Source organism: Anomaloglossus baeobatrachus, chromosome 3 (assembly GCF_048569485.1).
Source record: "Anomaloglossus baeobatrachus isolate aAnoBae1 chromosome 3, aAnoBae1.hap1, whole genome shotgun sequence".
Classification (NCBI taxonomy): Eukaryota; Metazoa; Chordata; class Amphibia; order Anura; family Aromobatidae; genus Anomaloglossus; species Anomaloglossus baeobatrachus.
The window spans coordinates 46,640,249-46,663,678 of record NC_134355.1 but is presented as its reverse complement, the minus strand read 5'-3'; the positions used below and the strand labels follow the sequence as shown (position 1 = coordinate 46,663,678).

The 23,430-nt window shown below is 51.8% G+C and overlaps 1 protein-coding gene across 2 annotated transcripts in view; it reads left to right on the top strand.

Annotated features, from left to right (window-relative positions):
- Positions 1–23,430, top strand: part of UBR2 (ubiquitin protein ligase E3 component n-recognin 2) — a 394,151-nt gene that overhangs the window by 74,189 nt on the left and 296,532 nt on the right. Inside the window, exon 11 of one of the 2 annotated variants that reach the window (XM_075339174.1) lies at positions 5,892–5,990. In XM_075339174.1, coding sequence (XP_075195289.1) covers positions 5,892–5,990 — 99 coding nt within the window. Of the gene's footprint in view, positions 1–5,721; positions 5,821–5,891; positions 5,991–23,430 lie in introns of both variants that reach the window. The other variant, XM_075339175.1, reaches the window with a different exon arrangement.

The following is a 23,430-nucleotide window of genomic DNA, read 5'->3' as shown; positions in this document are numbered from 1 at the left end:
GTCACTCTTCTGGGCTATATTCCCCTAGATGACTAGTATACAGCAGCAGAAGAGCAGGGGTGCCAGGGCACAGGCTTCTATGCTGCTTGTATTGCTTGTGCTGCAGTGGTCATTTGTACTTTATGCCTGTATGCTATACATTGCACTGTACGGTCACCAATCTTGGCTATATACTTCTAGATGGCTAGTCGGCAGTGGCAAAAAAGCAACACAGATTTTCAGTGCTGTTTTTACTACATGGGATGCTGTTCATGACACCGTCCCATTGTGTGCATGCTCCCCTGTAGCACGTCGTCTGCCGGGGTCTCTAGCACTTCGTCTGCCGGGGTCTCTACTAGTTGTGGCCAAAGAAACCACCTGTCAACCCTGTCCATGGACAGGGACGGAGTAGTCATAATATAGAGACTTGCAGTCCAGACAGGCCATGGGCAATCTACTTGACCAAAAGGCAGCTCTTCAGGGCTTTGATACTGACATCGCTATCGATCCGGATACACCGGGTGGTAACGCCATACGGAATGTCCTATACCGTCCATCTATGGAAAGTTGGATCTTTCTCCCTCAGCTCCCCCAGTGGAGATAGGAGACGAACAGGAGAAGTCCCTTTTCAGTATCTCACACAGATATTGAGTATTTTTCTGGCCACGCTGACTTCAGAGAAGCAGTCCAGGAACACCACGCTTACCAGATAAGCGTCTTCTCCAAACGTTTTTAGGATACACGTTATCCCTTTTCCCCTGACGTGGTCAGCGCTGGACCCAGGGTCCAAAGGTGGATTCTCCAATCTCCAGGCTTGCATCTAGAGCCATAGTTGCACTGGAGATGGGGCTTCACTTAAAGATGCCAGTCACAGACAGATGGACTCTGGTTGAAATCTGTCTAGGAAGCTATCGGCGTGTCGGTTGCTCCGGCATCCACAGCCGTATAGGCAACCTAACCTTTTCAGCTGTTCTTGCGCAGCTGGCCTTGAGCACAGGGACATCTGTACCGCAGAGGCGTCCGTAACCCCGCAATGTCTGCACTGCGACTTACCCTGTTAATACTGTCCTAAAAGTACAGTCGAGGTTTCGGTCCTTCCCAAGCTCCGGCAGGTCCCAATTGTCCTCGTGCAAAAGGGCTACAAAACCTCAGACGGGCTCAGATTCCGGCCGGGCTCAATCACGCCCAAGGAAGGCAGTCGGAGGAACCGCTACCAAGGCGGTCTCCTCAGGACTCTCAGCTCTCTCTCTCTCTCTCCGCATCCGCGGTTGATGGCAGTCTCCCCCGCCTTTGGCGACATTTAGCTGCCACAGGTCACAGACCGGTGGGTGACGGACATTGTGCTCACGTGCACAGGACAGTGTTCTGTTCTCGTCCTCCGACTCCATTTCCCTGCTGCAGGCGGTGGATGCTCTAAGAGCAGAAGGAGTGGTGATCCCTGTCCCCCCTCAGGAACGAGGGCGAGGGTTTGTACTCCAATCTCTTTGTGGCTCCAAAAAAGGACGGTTCCTTCCGTCCCGTTCTGGTCCTGACACTGCTCAACGAGCATGCGAACGCCAGACGGTTCCGGATGGGATCCCTCCGATCCGTCATTACCTCAATGTCTCGAGGAGACTTCCTTGCCTCAACAGACATCAAAGATGCCTATCTCCACGTGCCAATTGCTACGGAGCACCAACGTTTTCTACGTTTTGTGATAGGAGACGAACATCTTCAGTTCGTAGCTCTGCCATTCAGTCTGGCGACAGCCCCACGGGTGTTCACCAAGGTCATGGCAGCAGTGGTAGCAGTCTTGCACTTTCAGGGACACCCGGTGATCCCGTACTTGGACGATCTACTCGTCAAAGCACCCTCCCTCGAGGCATGCCAACGCAGCCTGAATGTTACGCGGGAGACTCTCCAGACTTTCGGGTGGATCATCAATTTGGCAAGGTCAAATCTGTCTCCGACTCAATCACTAACGTATCTCGGCATGGAGTTTCATACTCTATCAGCAAGAGTGAAGCTTCCGCTGAACAAGCAGCGTTCACTGCTGACAGAGGTGCAGTCTCTCCTTCAAGGCCAGTCGCACCCCTTAAGGCGCCTCATGCACTTCCTAAGGAAGATGGTGGCAGCCATCGAGGCAGTTCTCTTTGCGCAGTTTCATCTGCGCCAACGGCAATGGGACATTCTCCGCCAATGGGACGGGCAGTCAACCTCCCTGGACAGGGAAGTCTCCCTTTCCCAGACGGCCGAGGACTCTCTGCTATAGTGGCTTATTCCCACCTCATTGTCATAGCCCCCATCCTGGGCAGTGGTCACGACAGATACGAGTCTGTCAGGGTGGGGAGCAGTTTGTCTCCGCCACATGGCTCAGGGGACGTGGACTCAGCAGGAGTCCACCCCTCAGATCGATGTTCTGGAAATCGGGGCAGGGTATCTTACCCCATTAGCCTTCCAGAAGTGGCTAGAAAGAGAGCAGATCCGAATCCAGTCGGACATCTCCACAGCGGTGGCATACATCAACCACCAAGAAGGGACGCGCAGTCAGCAAGCCTTCCAGGAAGTCAGGCGAATCCTCATGTGGGTGGAGGACACAGCATCCACCATATCCGCAGTTCACATCCCGGGCGTAGAATTCTGGGAAGCAGACTTCCTCAGTCGCCAGGGTATGGACGCGGGGGAATGGTCCCTTCACTCGGACGTGTTTCAGGAAATCTGTTGCCGCTGGGGGGTGCCGGACGTCGACCTAATGGCGTCTCGGCACACCAACAAGGTCCCGGCATTTATGGCACGATCGCGCGATCACAGAGCTCTGGCGGCAGACGCCTTAGTGCAAGATTGGTCGCAGTTCCGGCTCACATATGTGTTTCCACCTCTGGCACTCTTGCCCAGAGTACTGCGCAAAAAATCAGATCCGATTGCAGCCGCGTCATACTCGTCGCACCAGACTGGCCGAGGAGATCGTGGTACCCGGATCTGTGGCATCTCACGGTCGGCCGACCGTGGTCACTACCAGACCGACCAGACTTACTGTCCCAAGGGCCGTTTTCTCCATCGGAATTCTGCGGCCCTGAACCTGACTGGGTGGCCTTTGTGTCCTGGATCCTAGCGTCTTCAGGATTATCCCAAGGGGTCGTTGCCACCATGAGACAGGCTAGGAAGCCCACGTCTGCTAAAGATCTACCACAGAACGTGGAAGATTTTCTTAATCTGGTGCTCTACTCAGGGAGTGTCTCCCTGGCCATTTGCATTGCCTACTTTTCTTTCCTTCCTACAATAGGAGTTAGAAAAGGGCTTGTCGCTCGACTCCCTCAAAGGGCAAGTCTCAGCACTATCCGTGTTTTTTTCAGAAGCGTCTAGCACGTCTTTCTAAGGTGTGCACGTTCCCGCAGGGGGTTTGTCATATCGTACTCCCGTACAAGCGGCCGTTAGATCCATGGGATCTGAACAGGGTTCTAGTTGCTCTCCAGAAGCCGCCTTTCGAGCCTCTGAAGGAAGTTCCTTTTTCTCGCCTGTCACAGAAGGTGGCGTTTCTCGTTGCGTTCACATCGCTTCGGCGAGCGTCTGAGCTGGCAGCTCTGTCATCCAAGGCTCCCTTCCTGGTGTTTCACCAGGACAAGGTAGTGCTGCGCCCCATTCCGGAGTTTCTCCCTAAGGTCGTATCCTCGTTTCATCTTAATCAGGATATCTCCTTACCGTACTTTTGCACTCATCCGGTTCACCGGTATGAGAATGATTTACGTTTGCTAGATCTGGTGAGAGCACTCAGAATCTACATTTCCCGCACGGCGCCCATACGCCGTTCCGATGCACTTTTTTTGTCCTTGTCGCTGGTACGCGCAAGAGGTTGCAGGCTTCTAAAGCCACCCTGGCTCGATGGATCACAGAACCAATTCTGGAAGCCTACCGTTCTGCAGGGCTTCCGGTTCTTTCAGGGCTGAAAGCCCATTCAACCAGAGCCGTGGGTGCGTCCTGGGCACTACGACACCAGGCTTCGGCTCAACAGGTGTGCCAGGCAGCTACCTGGTTGAGTCTGCACTTTTTTCACCAAACATTCTCAGGTGCATACCTATGCTTCGGCGGATGCCAGCTTAGGTAGAAGAGTCCTGCAGGCGGCAGTGATTTCCCCGTAGGGGAGGGCTGTCTTGCAGCTCTAACATGAGGTATTTATTTACCCACCCAGGGACAGCTTTTGGACGTCCCAATCGTCTGGGTCTCCCAATAGAGCGCTGAAGAAGAAGGGAATTTTGTTACTTACCGTAAATTCCTTTTCTTCTAGCTCTTATTGGGAGACCCAGCACCCGCCCTGTTGTCCTTCGGGATTTTTTTGTTGTTTGCGGGTACACATGTTGTTCATGTTGAACGGTTTTTCAGTTCTCCGATGTTACTCGGAGTTAATTTGTTTAAACCAGTTATTGGCTTTCCTCCTTCTTGCTTTGGCACTAAAACTGGAGAACCCGTGACACCACGGGGGGGTATAGCCAGAAGGGGAGGGGCCTTGCACTTTTTAGTGTAGTGCTTTGTGTGGCCTCCGGAGGGCAGTAGCTATACCCCAATCGTCTGGGTCTCCCAATAAGAGCTAGAAGAAAAGGAATTTACGGTAAGTAACAAAATTCCCTTCTTCATAGAATACAGCACTGGCGCTGCTAAAGGTGCTAGATTTTAGTATAGAAGGCCAAAATCTGGTGACAGGTTCCCTTTAACACTAGAACTAATGAGGTAGTCATTTTGACTACTTTGCACCATGTATTTCTATATAGGTGTCACGAGTCCAGTAGTTCTAGTGTTAATGTGCAGGTTCAGAATGCTATTAGGCTATGTGTCCACGGTAGAATGTACCTGCGGATTTTTCTGCCTGAAAATCCGCGACTTTCGCGGCAAATCCGCACCCGCGGATTTGCCGCGGATTTTGATGCAGATTTTTTTTTTTTCCCCCATTCAAAACCAAAAATCCGCACCAAATCTGCACCAAACAATTGACATGCTGCAGATTTTTCCGGATCAAAATCCGCGGCAAATCCGCAGCGAAAAAATCCGCAGCATGGACACAGCATTTCCAAAATGCCATTGAAATGGCTTGGAAGTGCCGCTGCTGCAGATTTTCGGGAAATCCGCGGCAAATCCGAGGCAAAATCCGCGCAAAATCCGCAGCGTGGGCACATAGCCTTCATCTGCAGATTAACCCCAAATCTGCTGGTTAATAACAGTTTTTCCACATGACCGGTTCCCTTTAACACCTTAGAAAGCAAGAATTAAATACTAATATGCAAAATAGTCGTAATAACCAATTTTTAATATTAAACGCGTGTTCAATGAAATGGATGTGTCTGAGTTGCAAGTGAATGGTCCTTGGTTGTAATACCAGCAACTGCCACTATTAAAGGTACGGCGCTGTGCCTGGTAAATAATGGCAGTGCCGTGGTACTTGATCCAGTACCGCAGCACCTTCATTCATCCGATCAGAACTCGTCTGATATCGGTGGTCTGTCCTAAGCACAGTCTAAGATGCCCCTTTAAGATATGATCCTTCTCAGGCGTTTGTTTTCATCTTAGCCTTGTGTTTAATGTTGCTTAGGTCTCTTAACATTGAGTCCAGGAGGAGGCATGACGAGGTACAGCAGATAACATAGCAATACGTTTGCCGTGACATAGCGGATGGGCATTTAGATTCCCATTTAGCCCCTTTAACGTTAAAGCTCTTTAAGAATTACCATGAAAGGCCAGTGTGGATTAGAGGTGAATTTCCCCCTTGTTGTTTAGAATTACCAGCAGTTGCAGAAAGATTTTATGGAGGATGATCACGAGCGAGCAGTGTCCGTGGCTGCTTTGTCTGTGCAACTCTTCACTGTACCCACAATGGTGAGTAAATGCCCATTGTTTTTGAACTGATAGATGCCACCCCTTGTCTTTTCTTACCTTCTTCTCACTAGAACTATGAGCGATTGCAGACTGATTATGTCAAAGACGACCACGACAGTGAGTTCTCAATCATTGACCTATCGGTACAGATAATCACGGTGCCGTCCCTTGTAAGTATCCGAGTTACTTTTCGCTGCCACACACAAACCGTCCGTAAACTAGTAAGTATTAACATGTGACGCGTTTATCCACGAATTCCACACACGTTATTGTTAATTGTCCCTTTTTTTTTTTATTAACTTGCGTGCTTGTTTAGGACATTTAGTGTAGTGTTTGACTACACTGGGAAAATCTCCGGACGTATGCCTTCAACTGAAAGACGCAATGTATCCCAGTGTTGGGAAATGCAGTGGGGTTCATAGCCTAAAGCAGGGGTTGGGAACCTATGGCTCATAGTCTCTCCTCTCTCCCCCCCTTACCCCCCCCCCCGCCCTTTACAACCCCCCTCCCCTCTCCTCCCCTCTCCTCCCCCCCTCTCCTCCCTTCTCCTCCCTTCTCCTCCCTTCTCCTCCCTTCTCCTCCCTTCTCCTCCCTTCTCCTCCCTTCTCCTCCCTTCTCCTCCCTTCTCCTCCCTTCTCCTCCCTTCTCCTCCCTTCTCCTCCCTTCTCCTCCCTTCCCCTCCCTTCCCCTCCCTTCCACCCCCTCTCCTCCCCTTCTCATCCCTTCCACCCCCTCTCATCCCTTCCACCCCCTCTCATCCCTTCCACCCCCTCTCATCCCTTCCACCCCCTCTCATCCCTTCCACCCCCTCTCATCCCTTCCACCCCCTCTCATCCCTTCCACCCCCTCTCATCCCTTCCACCCCCTCTCATCCCTTCCACCCCCTCTCATCCCTTCCACCCCCTCTCATCCCTTCCACCCCCTCTCATCCCTTCCACCCCCTCTCATCCCTTCCACCCCCTCTCATCCCTTCCACCCCCTCTCCTCCCTCCCACCCCCTCTCCTCCCTCCCACCCCCTCTCCTCCCTCCCACCCCCTCTCCTCCTCTCCCTCTTCTCCTCCCCTCCCCTCCCCTCCTCTCCCTCTTCTCCTCCCCTCCCCTCCTCTCCCTCTTCTCCTCCCCGCCCCTCCCCGCCCTTCCCCTCCCTCCTCTCCTCCCCTCCCCCCTCCCTAGCCTCAAATTATCGATATGTCCACTGGACCAAGCTCCTGGGGATCTTTTTGTTTACCTATGGCTTGCATAGTAAGAAAAAATAAAACCAATTATAAATACTGATTCTTAGACCGAGCTGTTAATTTCCGTAATTGCAGCAATCCTTCCGTGTGCACAAGCTGTCATTGTTCTCAGCAGCACATGTTTTGCCTCGAATAGCGATGTTTAAGCTGGCTAATAAAATAATTTCACCCTACGAAGAAGCGTTTTGCTTGTTTGTCAGGTGGTTGGGCAGTCTGCTGGATCGAATATTAAAATGCACCATGTTTATAACAATGATTCATGCTATTTGATAATATGTCTAACTCAGCACCAATTTGCATCAAAGGTCTAATGGACCAATCCTTTTTGTTGGACAAAGGGTCTTAAATGCATAATAAATGTTACAAGCAACGAGTTTTTTGGTGCAAGTTGTTCCAGAATTCTGGTGTATGTATCTTGATAGCAATGACCCATAATACTGCTATGAAAACACTGATTCTACGGGCATCTAATATTTGTAAAATAACTTTAGGATGCGTCATCAATACCGAATTGGTAGGAATCTGATGGAGATTAGGAGCTGATCCGGTACTTTCAACAGTTGATTGATGGGGCTGCCGGACGTAGAACCTAACCAATATGGGGATAGGTCATCAATATCAGATACCCAGACCACCTCTTTAAGCTCATCAGTCTTTATCAGTCTTTATTGTTATACAAACGTCATTAAAAACATCCCACAGGGGGCAGCATTGGGATAAACTAGGTCCTGGTGAATATGCCAAACATAAGGGCCATAATATATGAAATGAACCAAATACTTATTCCATCCACTATTGTTAACGTCTTCATATCCACTTGTATGGTTTATTCTCTTTTGCCAATTTAAGAAGACAGAATATGCATTACTTACCTGTTGACGCCTCTGCCCCTCCTGCACCACCTTGTCTGTCTTTGTGTACAGGTCAGTAGCGATGTTGTCCCATCTACAGTGTGATTGCTGCAGCCAATCGTCGGCCTATCTCGAGATCACCACTGAAGCCAGCGATTGGCTGCAGCTGTCCCATGCTGTAACAGGATGTTTTCTTCGGCGCTCCATTGGGAGACCCAGACGATTGGGTGTATAGCACTGCCCTCCGGAGGCCACACAAACCATTACACTAAAAAGTGTAAGGCCCCTCCCCTTCTGGCTATACACCCCCAGTGGGATCACTGGCTCACCAGTTTTCTGCTTTGTGCGAAGGAGGTCAGACATCCACGCATAGCTCCACTGTTTAGTCAGCAGCAGCTGCTGACTATGTCGGATGGAAGAAAAGAGGGCCCATACTAGGGCCCCCAGCATGCTCCCTTCTCACCCCACTTGCGGTTTGTAAGGTTGAGGTACCCATTGCGGGTACGGAGGCGGGAGCCCACATGCTGTTTTCCTTCCCCATCCCCCTGAGGGGCTCTGAGGAAGTGGGATCTTACCGGCCTCCAAGCCCTGAGGCCGGGCTCCGTCCACAGACCCATTGAACCTGCTGGATAAGGAGCCGGGGTACCGTTCAGGGACATGGCCCTGCAACATTCAGGTACTCTGTGTCCCCCTATGGACTGGCCGCGCACACTCCAGACTTGCTGGGTGTGCTAGTGCGCCGGGGACAGTAGCGCTGCGCGCTGGGGTTTGAGTCACTGCAGCTTGGCTGAGTGACTTTATGTGTTGGGAACTACCGCGCCGGCCGCTCCGGGAGCGGCGGCGCGGCTGGGACTTGTAGTGCGCCGGGGACTTAGCGCCGACCGTGCTTTTACGACGGCGGCGCTTATAAATCTAGTCCCCGGCTTTTGCGGCCTAGCTCCGCTTCGTTCCCGCCCCCTCCCTGTCAATCAGGGAAGGGGACAGGCGTTGTGCCATCGTCAGCGCCGAGGGCTGGAGCCTTATTTACATGCTCCAGGCCTCTCACTGGGCACAGTGGGACGCAGGTTTCCCGCTTTTTGTCTGAGCACACCCAGGTCCCGCCCCCCCTCCACAGAGACGCCGGCAGCCATTCCTGCATGCAGTCTGGCTGGGGAACGGACACAGGCTCTGGGAGACCCAGACAAGGGATTTCTGGCGACCACACACCCGCGTTAAGCGGGCGGTAAGCAGCACATTCGTGCTGGCCCCACTAGTGCCACAGTGTTATTTGGTGTACTTTTTCCTGTACCAGATATATCTATATATATTGCACTGTAAGGTCGCTTCTTGGCTGTATACCCCTATTGCTCTGAGGAGACGACAACATGTCATCTGCAAAACGCAAGGGTGCCAAGACACAGGCTGTGAACGCTGCTTGTGCTGCTTGTGGGGCTAATCTACCGGCAGGTTACAATGACCCCCATTGTGTGCAATGTTCGGTCCCTGTGCCACTTCGTCAGCCGGAGCCTATGGTGGTAGTGGCCCAGGCAGAGTCGCCGGTGAACCCTGTCCCGGTGACGGGGACAGAGTTTGCTGTTTTCGCTGACAGGATGTCTGTCACTATGACAAAGATACTAGAGACCTTGCAGGCCAGGCCAGTTACTCAGTCCATGGACACTGCTGCGGCAATGTTCCCCGGTCTCCCTCAGTTGGAGTTAATCCGTGCTTCAAGGGGGTCCCAGGCATCTCAGCCTGACGGCTCTGATTCAGATGACAGTCCCAGGCAGCCTAAGCGTGCTCGCTGGGAGAGACCCCCCACGTCATCACGCGGATCAGGGTCTCAGCGAGAAGAGTCTCTACATGATGAGACAGAGGAGGGTGATCAGGAGTCTAATCCTGAAACCGCTCTCAATCTGGATACTCCTGATGGTGACGCCATGGTAAATGACCTTATAGCGGCCATCAATAGACTGTTGGATATTTCTCCCCCAGCCCCTTCTGCAGAGGAGGCAGCTGCACAGCAGGAGAAGTTCCATTTCAGGTATCCCAAGCCTAAACTGAGTACTTTTCTGGACCACGCTGACTTCAGAGAATCAGTCCAGAAACACCATGCCTACCCAGATAAGCGTTTCTCCAAACGTCTTAAGGATACACGTTATCCTTTTCCCCCTGACGTGGTCAAACGCTGGACCCAGTGTCCAAAGGTGGATCCCCCAATCTCCAGGCTTGCAGCTAGATCCATAGTTGCAGTGGAAGATGGGGCTTCACTTAAAGATGCCAATGACAGACAGATGGACCTTTGGTTAAAGTCTGTCTATGAAGCTATTGGCGCGTCGTTTGCTCCAGCATTCGCGGCCGTGTGGGCACTCCAAGCTATTTCAGCTGGCCTGGCACAGGTGGACTCTATCATATGTCCAGCAGTGCCGCGAGTAGCGTCCCTAACCTCGCAAATGTCTGCGTTTGCGACTTACGCTATCAACGCTGTCCTGGACTCTACAAGCCGTACCTCAATTGCGTCTGCCAACTCTGTTGTCTTACGCAGAGCCTTGTGGTTAAAGGAATGGAAAGCGGATTCTGCTTCCAAAAAATGTTTAACCAGCTTGCCGCTATCTGTAGATAGACTGTTTGGTGAACAATTGGCTGAAATCATTAAGCAATCCAAGGGTAAGGACTCCTCCTTACCCCAGCCCAGATCAAGCAAACCTCAACAGAGGAAGTGGCAGTCGAGGTTTCGGTCCTTTCGAGGCTCCAGCAAGACCCATTTCTCCTCGTCCAAAGGGACTCAGAAGGAGCAAAGGAGCTCAGATTCCTGGCGGGCTCAGTCACGCCCCAAGAAAGCAACCGGAGGAACCGCTTCCAAGGCGGCTGCCTCATGACTTTCGGCCTCAGCCCTCCGCATCCTCGGTCGGTGGCAGGCTCTCCCGCTTTTGCGACATTTGGCTGCCACAGGTCAAAGACCGGTGGGTAGCAGACATTTTGTCTCACGGGTACAGGATAGAATTCAGTTCTCGTCCTCCGCCTCGGTTCTTCAGAACCTCCCCACATCCCGACCGAGCAGATGCCCTTCTGCAGGCGGTGTGCTCACTAAAAGCAGAAGGAGTGGTGATCCCTGTTCCTCTGCAGGAACAAGGGCAAGGTTTTTACTCCAATCTCTTCGTGGTTCCAAAAAAGGACGGCTCGTTCCGTCCTGTTCTGGACCTAAAGCTGCTCAACAAGCATGTGAACGCCAGGCGGTTCCGGATGGAATCCCTCCGCTCTGTCATTGCCTCAATGTCTCAAGGAGATTTCCTTGCATCAATAGACATCAAAGATGCTTATCTCCACGTGCCGATTGCTACAGAGCACCAACGTTTCCTACGTTTCGTGATAGGAGACGACCATCTCCAGTTCGTAGCTCTGCCATTTGGTCTGGCGACAGCCCCACGGGTTTTCACCAAGGTCATGGCGGCAGTGGTAGCAGTCTTGCATTCTCAGGGTCATTCGGTGATCCCTTACTTAGACGATCTACTTGTCAAAGCACCCTCTCAAGAGGCATGCCAACACAGCCTGAATGTTGCGCTGGAGACTCTCCAGACTTTCGGGTGGATCATCAACTTTTCAAAGTCAAACCTGGCACCAACTCAATCACTAACGTATCTTGGCATGGAGTTTCATACTCTCTCAGCGATAGTGAAGCTTCCGCTGGACAAGCAGCGGTCTCTACGGACAGGGGTGCAGTCTCTCCTTCAGGGTCAGTCGCACCCCTTAAGGCGCCTCATGCACTTCCTAGGGAAGATGGTGGCAGCAATGGAGGCAGTCCCGTTCGCGCAGTTTCATCTGCGTCCACTTCAATGGGACATTCTCCGCCAGTGGGACGGGAAGACAACTTCCCTAGACAGGAAAGTCTCCCTTTCTCAGACGGCCAAGGATTCTCTGCTATGGTGGCTCCTTCCCACCTCATTAACGCAGGGAAGATCATTCCTGCCCCCATCCTGGGCAGTGGTCACGACAGACGCGAGTCTGTCAGGGTGGGGAGCAGTTTTTCTCCACCACAGGGCTCAAGGGACGTGGACTCAGCAGGAGTCCACCCTTCAGATCAATGTTCTGGAAATCAGGGCAGTGTATCTTGCCCTATTAGCCTTCCAGCAGTGGCTGGAAGGAAAGCAGATCTGAATTCAGTCGGACAACTCCACAGCGGTGGCATACATCAACCACCAAGGAGGGACACGCAGTCGGCAAGCCTTCCAGGAAGTCAGGCGAATTCTCATGTGGGTAGAGGAAAGAGCATCCACCATATCAGCAGTTCACATCCCGGGCGTAGAAAACTGGGAAGCAGACTTCCTCAGTCGCCAGGGCATGGACGCAGGGGAATGGTCCCTTCACCCGGACGTGTTTCAGGAAATCTGCCGCCGCTGGGGGGTGCCGGACGTCGACCTAATGGCGTCTCGGCACAACAACAAGGTCCCGACCTTCATAGCGCGGTCTCGCGATCAAAGAGCTCTGGCGGCAGACGCCTTAGTGCAAGATTGGTCGCAGTTCCGGCTCCCTTATGTGTTTCCACCTCTGGCACTCTTGCCCAGAGTGTTACGCAAGATCAGATCCGATTGCAGCCGCGTCATACTCGTCGCCCCAGACTGGCCGAGGAGGTCGTGGTACCCGGATCTGTGGCATCTCACGGTCGGCCAACCGTGGGCACTACCAGACCGTCCAGACTTACTGTCCCAAGGGCCGTTTTTCCATCGGAATTCTGCGGCCCTGAACCTGACTGTGTGGCCATTGAGTCCTGGATCCTAGCGTCTTCAGGATTATCCCAAGGGGTCGTTGCCACCATGAGACAGGCTAGGAAGTCCACTTCTGCTAAGATCTACCACAGAACGTGGAAGATTTTCTTATCCTGGTGCTCTGCACAAGGAGTATCCCCCTGGCCATTCGCGTTACCTGTCTTTCTTTCCTTCCTACAATCTGGGTTGGAAAAGGGCTTGTCGCTCGGCTCCCTTAAAGGGCAAGTTTCGGCACTATCCGTGTTTTTTCAGAAGCGTCTAGCACGACTTTCTCAGGTGCGCACGTTCCTGCAGGGGGTTTGTCATATCGTACCTCCGTACAGGCGGCCGTTAGATCCGTGGGATCTAAACAAGGTCCTTGTTACTCTCCAGAAGCCGCCCTTCGAGCCTCTGAGGGATGTGTCACTTTCTCGACTCTCACAGAAAGTGGCCTTTCTGGTAGCGGTCACGTCTCTTCGGAGAGTGTCTGAACTAGCAGCGCTGTCATCCAAAGCTCCTTTCCTGGTGTTCCACCAGGACAAGGTAGTGCTGCGTCCCATTCAGGAGTTTCTCCCTAAGGTGGTATCCTCTTTTCATCTTAATCAGGATATCTCCTTGCCTTCCTTTTATCCGCATGCAGTTCATCGGTATGAAAAGGATTTACATTTGTTGGATCTGGTGAGAGCACTCAGAATCTACATTTCCCGCACGGCGCCCCTGCGCCGCTCGGATGCACTCTTTGTCCTTGTCGCTGGTAAGCGCAAAGGGTCGCAGGCTTCCAAAGCCACCCTGGCTCGATGGATCAAAGAACCAATTCTTGAAGCCTACCGTTCTGCTGGGCTTCCGGTTCCATCAGGGCTGAAGGCCCATTCTACCAGAGCCGTGGGTGCGTCCTGGGCATTACGACACCAGGCTACGGCTCAACAGGTGTGCCAGGCAGCTACCTGGTCGAGTCTGCACACTTTCACCAAACATTATCAGGTGCATACCTATGCTTCGGCGGACGCCAGCCTAGGTAGAAGTGTCCTGCAGGCGGCAGTTGCCTCCCCGTAGGGGAGGGCTGTCTTTGCAGCTCTAACATGAGGTATTTCTTTACCCACCCAGGGACAGCTTTTGGACGTCCCAATCGTCTGGGTCTCCCAATGGAGCGCCGAAGAAGAAGGGAATTTTGTTACTTACCGTAAATTCCTTTTCTTCTAGCTCCTATTGGGAGACCCAGCACCCGCCCTGTTGTCCTTCGGGATTTTTGGTTGTTTTTCGGGTACACATGTTGTTCATGTTGAATGGTTTTCAGTTCTCCGATGTTACTTCGGAGTGAATTTGTTTAAACCAGTTCTTGGCTTTCCTCCTTCTTGCTTTTGCACTAAAACTGGTGAGCCAGTGATCCCACTGGGGGTGTATAGCCAGAAGGGGAGGGGCCTTACACTTTTTAGTGTAATGCTTTGTGTGGCCTCCGGAGGGCAGTGCTATACACCCAATCACTATGGGGAGATAAGGTATGCACACCAGTGACTATGGAAGGGGAATACATGGAATAGCAGAAACTGCTGTGTGAATACTGACATGAAAAATTCAATAGCTATTTGTAAGAATGAAATGTGAAAAATGGAACCTGCATTACTGCCATGAATATATGAATAAAGAGAAATTTAGCTACTGAATTGATCAATGCAGAAGAGCCCCAACACTACTTGGCGTAGTGTTGGGGCTCTTCTGCATTGATCAATTCAGTAGCTAAATTTCTCTTTATTCATATATTCATGGCAGTAATGCAGGTTCCATTTTTCACATTTCATTCTTACAAATAGCTATTGAATTTTTCATGTCAGTATTCACACAGCAGTTTCTGCTATTCCATGTATTCCCCTTCCATAGTCACTGGTGTGCATACCTTATCTCCCTATAGTGATGTTTTTTAGGTTTTTTGCACCCAGTTCAGACATAGAATGGAGTTCCAAACGTTATTCCTTAATACTATACACCCAATCGTCTGGGTCTCCCAATAGGAGCTAGAAGAAAAGGAATTTACGGTAAGTAACAAAATTCCCTTCTTTCCTGGAGTCCTGCTAACAAAGAACTCTGGGGAACAGCGGAAAAAGACAGAAGTTTAAAGGGAACCTGTCACCAGATTTGGGGCCTATAAGCTGCAACCACCACCACTGGGCTCTTATTTACAGAATTCTAACATGCTGTATATATGAGCCCAGGCCACTGTGTAGAACGTAAAAATCACTTTATAATACTCACCTAAACGGTCGCTGCGGTGCAGACTGGTCGGATGGGTGTCTCCGTTCTCCGGTAGCGGCGCCTCCTCTTTCGGCCATCTTTGTCCTCCTTCTGAAGACTGGGTACAGGACGTGTCCTACATCATACACACAGGCCGGCATTGAGGTCCTGTGCAAGCACACTACAATACTTTGATCTGCCCTGCTCAGGGCAGATCAAAGTGTGCCTGCGCAGGACCTCAATGCTGGCCTGTGTGCATGATGTAGGATGTGTCATGCACCCAGGTTTCAGAAGGAGGACAAAGATGGCCGAAAGAGGAGACGCCGCTACCGGAGAACGGAGACACCCATCCGACCAGTCTGCTCCGCACCGACCGTTTAGGTGTGTATTATAAAGTCATTTTACGTTCTACACAGCGGCCTGGGCTCTTATATACAGCATGTTAGAATGTGTATATAAGAGCCCGGTGGTGGTGGCCGCAGCTTATAGTCACCAACTCTGGTGACAGGTTCCCTTTAACTTTAGTGTTAAAAAGGATTCATCATGATGACAAGCATTTCACAGCAATTGTTAAATGCAATAATGAGTGATGTGCAAACACTACCATGCCCGGGTGCTCTGTACTCGTAATGAGCAGTCGGATGCTATGATGAGTGCGACCCAATACAATGGAAGTGAATGATTTTCCAAAAAAAATGCTCAAGTCCCCATTGACTTCCATTATATTCCATTACGATTCTACCAGATTCTTCGCTATGGAAAAGCGTAAAGCGTAAAACGTAAAGCGTAACCGTGAATTTAATACTTATTTTAGGAATCTGTAGGACACATGAAAAATAAGAAACTTTGTAATAAATCTTATCACAGAGCTCTTCTTTCTCTTCCTGAACTGATCATTCTTAATATTCTCAATTTACGGGTAAAATCTGTATTCAGTGAAGACCGATTGTTACATTGCTGAGATATATAGGAGGTGACAGTTGGTGCTCATAAGATTCTATGTAGATGAGAGGGGAACTTTGCCTTTCACTCCTCTCTCCTCCGCTTTACATGGAATTTTATCACTAGGAGCTTCCGCCTCCTATCTCAGTAATGCAATCAACCGTCTACACTGAATACAGATTTTACCCTGGAATTAGGAATATTAAAGGGAACCTGTCACCAGATTTTTCATATATAAAACAAAACTACCACCTTCAGCAGCCCCTGTGCTGCATTCCATAAAGGTGCATATAATCCCCTGACTTCCCCCTGTACACCCCCCCCCCCAAAAAATACCTTTTGAAGATCTCCCATGCTGTATATAAACCTGGATGGGTGTCCTTGGTGCGGCTCCTGTCCCTCCTCTCTGTGCTTATAGCTGTTCTCTTGTTATGAGTGGTGTGGATGTCGCCTCCTCATAGCCGGGTGAACCTTGCGCCTGTGCAGAGACCTCACCGGTTTGCGCAGGTGCACTTTGCTCTGTCCTAATCCGGGCAGAGCCTAATATATAAGTGCCCTATATTTAGTCTGGCAACAGGGATAACGTCTTCTGTGCCATCTACATACCCAGGCAGAGTCTTGCGCCTGTGCAGAGACCTCACCGGTTCGCACATGCGCACTTGTGTTCGACTCTACCCGCAGTAGGGCAGAGCAAAGTGCACCTGTGCAAACCAGTGAGGCCTCTCCATAGGCTCGAGATTTCACCCGGCTCTGTGGATGAGAGAGGAGGCATCATTCACATCAATTATAACGAGGACAGCTGTCAGCGTAGAGAGGAGGGCTAGACGGCGTAGTAAGCACGCCCATCGGGCACGGACAGTCTGTATTTACATACAGAGCAAGAGATTTCTTTATCGTTCCTATGGGAGACCCAAACCATGGGTGTATAGCTTCTGCCTCCGGAGGACACACAAAGTACTACACTCAAACGTGTAGCTCCTCCCTCCTAGCATATACACCCCCTGCTAGCCAGTCCTAGACAGTTCAATGCTTTGTGTTTCAGGAGGTCACACACATATGCATTCTCTGATTTTTGATTTTTGATTTTTTTCTTTGGATCAAAGATTTGGAAGAAAAGCGGGTCCAATCTGGACTCCCGGCATGTCCCTTCTCACCCCACTGTGTCGGCGGTGCTGTTAAGGTTGATTTTCCAAGGCTGGAGCCTTCACATGCCGCGCTCCTTCAACACCCTCTGAGAGGCTCTGGTTTGAAGTGGGAGCCAACACGGTTCTCACTGCTTTGCAGGAGACCGGTCTCCATCCACAGCCCTGTTCAGGATCCTGTCAGACAGAGCGCTCATCCCTCAGGGACCTGGCCCTGCGTCTCACAAGCTAAGTACATGAGACGTTATTACCACAGAAAGTGGTCTTTCCAGGGGTCCTTTATACTTTATTTTGTGGGGAGAGTGTGTTTTATGTTTGTGTTAACATTTCCGGCCGGTTCTCCAGTTTTCACGCCGGCCGCATGTTTAAATCTAGGCCCCGGCTTCGCCTGAGGCCTAGTTTCGGTTTCCACTGCCTCTGCTTGTCAGTCACGCAGAGAGACAGGATGGCTCCGCCCAGCGGCTGTGCAGCACAGGGAAGGGACACTCCTCACTGAGGAAGGATTCCCTCCCCTGTCTACCTCATTTGCCGCTCTCAGAGTAGGCCCCGCCCCCTCTCCTCGCTCCGGTCGCCATTTTCTCAGCGTTCTCTGTGCCTGCATAGGCACAGAGATTCCACATTGTGACAAGTGGGGGCCTGGGCTGAGGGACTGGGGGCACAAAAATGTCTATTAAACGGCCTAGCAGCCACAACCTCCGGTTTGTGCAGCTGCTTATTTTATCTGTTATATACTCTGCTGGGGGCCACTCTGGTCAGAGCCCCCACCTCTGCAGCATGTCTCACATCAGAGCAAGGCTGCAGGGCGGTTTTTAATTTGCACTGTATGAGGACTCGTACGGCCGGTACCGAGCACATAAACACAGGAGACGCAGAGTCAGCCTGGAGGCTCATCAGAGGTCCCTCCAGCTGCTCCGGCTTCGGTGGCTGAACCCCCGGTTTGGGCAGAATCCGCTCTTTCCAGGGGATGACCGTCCCGGACTCTGCGGAGCATGCATTAGCCCCCTTCTCAGGGTGTTTCTGCTGCTACTCGCTCAGCAAAGCTCACGGAGGACTCTCCTTCGGGGCTCAGACCCCGTCCTCCTAAAATGGAGACGCAGGGTCCCCTGTCCTTCCCCGTCCCGCAGCTCTGATTCACGAGCTGACTCACTGGACGAGGAGGATGTCCCTACCAGGGGCTCGGACGCTACTTTATGTACCATTGATCTGTCCGAAGGTGACGCAGATGCTAATGATGGGATTGCGTCCATTATACTTGTACTGGACCTCCATCCGCCTGTATCAGGGGAGCACTCCCCGCTGGCAGAAAGGCATCAGTATACCTTAAACAGAACAAGGAGTGTGTTCCTTACCACTCTAGTTTTCAGCCCACTGTGTCCAGGCCCACAGCCTGTCCTGTCAGACCCCAAAGCGGAGTTCTGATGACTGTTTCTCCCTCCCACCAGTGGTGGTCAAGGAGTGAGCTAATTTGCCAAGGGTGGTCCCTCCGGTGTCTAGACTTTCAGCCCGGATAGTTGTATCAGTGGCTGACGGCACCTCTATAGGGATCCCACTGTACATTACTTTTGTACTGGACCTTAATCCGCCGGAGTTACCTTGCCTAAGAGAACAAGGAGTGTGTTCCTTAACCACTCCAGTTTTTCAGGCCTCTGTGACCAAGCCCAGAGTCTGCTCTGACAGACGCTTCCCATGAAGCGTGGTTCTGATGACTGTTTCCCTTTCCACCAGTGGGGTTAAGGAGTGGGCTCATTCACCAAGGGTGGCTCAGCCCGGGCCGTTATATCAGTGGCTGATGGCTCCTCATTTATAGTTTTGCTGTCCACCAGGTTGTCCTTCTGGCCAAATCTGTTTAGGGGCGGCAGGAGCTTCGTTCTCCTCAGCTTTATAGCAGTGCGGGCTTTCGTAGCCTCCTCTGCTTCTCTAGAGGAGATGCGTTCCCTCACAGGGACTCTATGCCCGAAATGGTTGCCTGAACTTCCAGATTCAGCCTTTTCATCATATGCCATGTCTGCCATGCTTGAGACTCTCACCGCACCGCGGTGGCCTTGGCTACTTTCCTCGCTATCCGCAGGCTCCTGTGGCTTCGGAAGTGGAAGGCAGATGCTTCTATAGAAGTTCCTTGCTGGGCTCCCTTTTGTTGGGACCAATCTTTCGAAAACAACTGGATGAAATTGTTAAGGAAGCTTTTGGCGGGAAGAGTTCTTCCATGCCACAATCCCAAATCAGGAAACCTGTCCAGGGCAGGAATCAGCGGAGGTTTTCGTTCTTGCGTTCCTCCATCTGAGCGTTTTCTAAGCCCTCGGCCTCGTCCACTAGTTCGGCCAAGGATCGTAAAACCCAAATGGCGCTCGAAGCCGCGTCTTCAGAAACCGCAGGAGATGCTGCCACTAAGTCTGCTTCCTCCGGGCTATCTGGCCACGCCAGCAACGTCCTTGGTCGGTGGCAGGCTCTTCCACTTTGGCGACGTATGATTTTAACACGTCTCCGATCAGTGGGGGCGGGATTACTTCTCCATGGCTACAGGATAGATTTCTATCCACTCGCCAAACAGATTTTTTCTGTCAACTCCCCCCTGTTCCAAGGCCGCCGCCTTCTCACAGGCCGTGGCATTCTTGCAGGCCAATGGAGTAATTGTACCGGTTCCCAATTGGGAACGGTTCTGAGATTCTGCTTAAATCTATTCCTAGTCCCCGTAGAGGGCAGGTACTTCCGACCTGGATCTCAAGCTTTTCAAGCATGTTCAGGTGCGGCGTTTTCACATGGAGTCTCGGTCTTGTTCCGGGTATTTTCACCGGATCAATTGATAACCCAAGGACATTCCCTAGCATCCATCGACATCAGAGATGTCTATATGCATGTGCCAATCGCAGCTTCTCACCAGCGTTGGCTACGTTTTGCAATCGGAGTGGTCCAATTCGTGGCTCTTCCCTTGGAGTTAGCCACGGCCCCTCGAGTACTCTCAAGGTTGGGGCAGCTGTGATTAGGGTCCTGCACCCCTAGAGGTTGGCAGTGATCTTTTGCCCTGAACGGCCTTCTTGTCGGGGCTTCATCCAGTGCAGACTCTTAGCAGAGTGCCTCGCTCACTCTCGCCACGCTAACCCATTCGGGTGGCTTGTCATTCTGTCCAAGACCACTCTGACTTCGAACCAGAAGTTCACGTACCCAGGGACGCAATTCGAGACTCTGTCGGCACTTGTGAAGCTGCCCTTAGTCAAACAGTAGTCCCTCTGCTGGCAGTCGACGTCGTTCCATCAGGCACCAAATACAGGTACTGGATCATATGGTGGCGTCAATGGAAGCGATTCCCTTGCCCAGTTTCTCCTCCTCGGAGGCTGGACATTTTCCGCTGTTGGAACAAGCGAACTTCCTCCTTCCACGGGGTGGTGGCTTCGCCACAGACCAGGGGCTCGTTTCAGTGGTGGCTTCGGCCACTCTGTCTCAGGGACGCTCCTTCCTGGCCCCGTCCCGGGTGATCCTCACCAGGATACTAGTCCATCCGACTGGGGAGCAGTGTTTCTCCACCACGGAGCGCAGGGCGCTTGGACTCTGTCCGAATCAGCCCTCTGGATCAATGTGCTGGAAATCAGAGCTGTGTTTCTAGCTCTCTAAGCCTTTCACCATCTGTTGGCGGCTGGGCACATTCGAGTCCAGTCAGACGACGTAACAGCGTTTACCTACATCAACCTCCAGGGCGGCACACTCAGCCGCCTGGTAATGTTGGAGGCTCAATGCATTCTTCAGTGGACGAAGGACTACTAGTCCACCATATCCGCAGCCCATATCCCAGACGTGAAGACTGCGAGGCAGATTATCTCAGCTGTCCATCCGCGGTCCACGATCCTCAGGTTTCTGCGGCAGACGCACTGGTGCATGTTTGGTCCCAGCTTCGTCTGTCTTACGTGTTTCACCCTCTAGCTCTTGCCCAGAATCCTGCGCAAGATCAGTAAGGAGGGCCGTCGGGTCATTCTCATACTCCAGACTGGCCCAGGCAAGCTTAGTACCCTGACCTGCTCCATCTGTCCGTAGTGTTGCCATGGCATCTTCCAGACCGTCCAGACCTTCTCTCAAAGGGTCCGTTTTTTTACGCCAGAATTCTGGATTCTCAGATTGACGGCGTGGCTCTTGAGTCCTGGATTTTGACGACTTCTGGTATCCCTCCTGAAGTCATCTCCACTATGACTCGAGCTCCGAAGTGTCCTTGGCCTTTTGGCCTTGCCGACCCTCCTGTCCCTTCTACAGTCCGGTCTACAGCTTAGGACTATCCCTCTTTAAGGGACAGCTCTTGGCTCTGTCAGTGTGTGCCAGCGGCGTATCATCCGGCTGGCTCAGGTGCGCTCCTTCAAGGGCGCATCTCACATTATTCCGCCTTACCGGCGGCCTATGGAGCCCTGGGACCTTAATCCGGTCCTCACGGTTTCCGGAAACCCCCCTTTGAGCCTCTCAGGGAGGTTTCTTTGTTTCGTTTTTCACAGAAAGTGGTCTTTCTAGTGGCCATAATTTCCCTCAAGAGAGTCTCTGTTTTGGCTGCACTCTCTTCTGAGTCACCCCCTTTTTTGGTTTTTCATCAAGACAAGGTGGTCTCCGTCCGACTCCGGACTTTCTCCCTAAGGTGGTTGCTGCTTCCACCTTAACCGGGGCATTTTCCCTGCCTTCCTTTTGTCCGGCTCCTGTTCATCGCTTTGAAAAAGCGTTGCATATCCTGGATCTGGTGCGGGCGCTCCGGATCTTTGTGTCTCGCACCGCTGTTATTAGGCGGTGCACCTCTCTCTGGTGCTGACCACTAGTCAGCGTAGCGGTCTCTCGGCATCTACGCCGACCCTGGTTCGTCTTAGGTCGGCCATTTCCGATGCCTACCAGTGTACTCAAGTGCCTTCCCCGCCTGGGATCAGGGCACACTTGACCAGAGCTGTCGGTGCCTCTTGGGCTTTCAAGCACCAGGCTACGGCTCACCAGGTCTGTCAGACTGCCACTTGGATTAGTCTGCATACCTTTTCGAAGCACTACCCAATGCAGGCTCATGCTTCGGCAGACGCGGGCTTGGGCAGACGCTTTTTTCAGGCGGCTGTCGCCCATTTGTGAAGTTAGGTTTCGCCTACTTCTCAGTTTGTCTGTTTATTCCCACCCATGGACTGCTTTAGAACGTCCCATGGTTTGGGTCTCCCATAGGAACGGTAAAGAAAAAGAGAATTTTGTTACTTACCGTAAATTCTTTTTCTTATAGTTCCGTCATGGGAGACCCAGCACCCTCCCTATTGCCTGTTGACAGGTTTCTTGTTCCGTGTGTCTTCACCGGCTGTTGTTGTTGCAGACAGAGGTTCCGGTTGTTCCGGGTTTTACTCTCTCTACTTGTGGGTGGATGTCCTCCTTCAGCTTTTGCACTAAACTGGCTAGGACTGGCTAGCAGGGGGTGTATATGCTAGGAGGGAGGAGCTACACGTTTGCGTGTAGTACTTTGTGTGTCCTCCGGAGGCAGAAGCTATACACCCATGGTTTGGGTCTCCTATGACGGAACTATAAGAAAAAGAATTTACGGTAAGTAACAAAATTCTCTTTTTTCAAAAGGTATTTTTGGGGTGTGCACGTGAAATCGGGATTATACGCAGCTTTATGGAATGCAGCACAGGCGCTGCTGAAGATAGTAGTTTTGGTGTATACATGAAAAATTTGGTGACTGGTTCACTTTAAGAATGAATGATTAAAGGGAACCTGTCATCAGAAATTTTGCACTAAACCTAAAAGATTCCCCTCTGCAGCTCCTGGGCTGCATTCTAGCAATGTTCCTGTTGTTTATGTGCTCCCTTTCTGACCAAAATAAAGAGTTTGTAAAGTTGTACCTTTTTGTGTTCAGATCTTGATAATGGTACACGGGGGCGGGCTCTCTGGTGGCCGTTAGTCTGCCTCCTGTCTCTTTAGGCCATCCCCCATCGCCCAATTTCAAAGAGGTGACGTGAGGTAAGCTGGCCAGCGCTTGCGCAGAACGGTGGAGGGCGGCGGTGAAGGCGCAACCACGAGATTATGGGCAGGTAGTTGCTGATGAAAGTCACAGCGCCGCCCATAATCTCGCGCATGCGCAACACTTCACCAGCGGTCACACTGTGCACATTGCAGTCCCGCGAGAGTGCACGGCGCACGCGCGAGATTATGGGCGGCCATAATCTCGCGCATGCGCCGTGCCACTCTCGCGGGACTGCAATGTGCAGTGTGACCGCTGGTGACGTGTTGCACATGCGCGAGATTATGGGCGGCGCTGCGATTTTCATCTGCAAGTACCCGCCCATAATCTCGTGGTCGCGCTTTCACTGCCGCCTCCACCGTTCGGCGCAAGCGCTGGCCAGCTTACCTCACGTCACCTCTTTGAAATTGCGCGATGGGGGACGGCCTAAAGCGACAGGAGGCAGACTAACGGCCACCAGAGAGCCCGCCCCCGTGTACCATTATCAAGATCTGAATACAAAAAGGTACAACTTTACAAAGTCTTTATTTTGGTCAGAAAGGGGG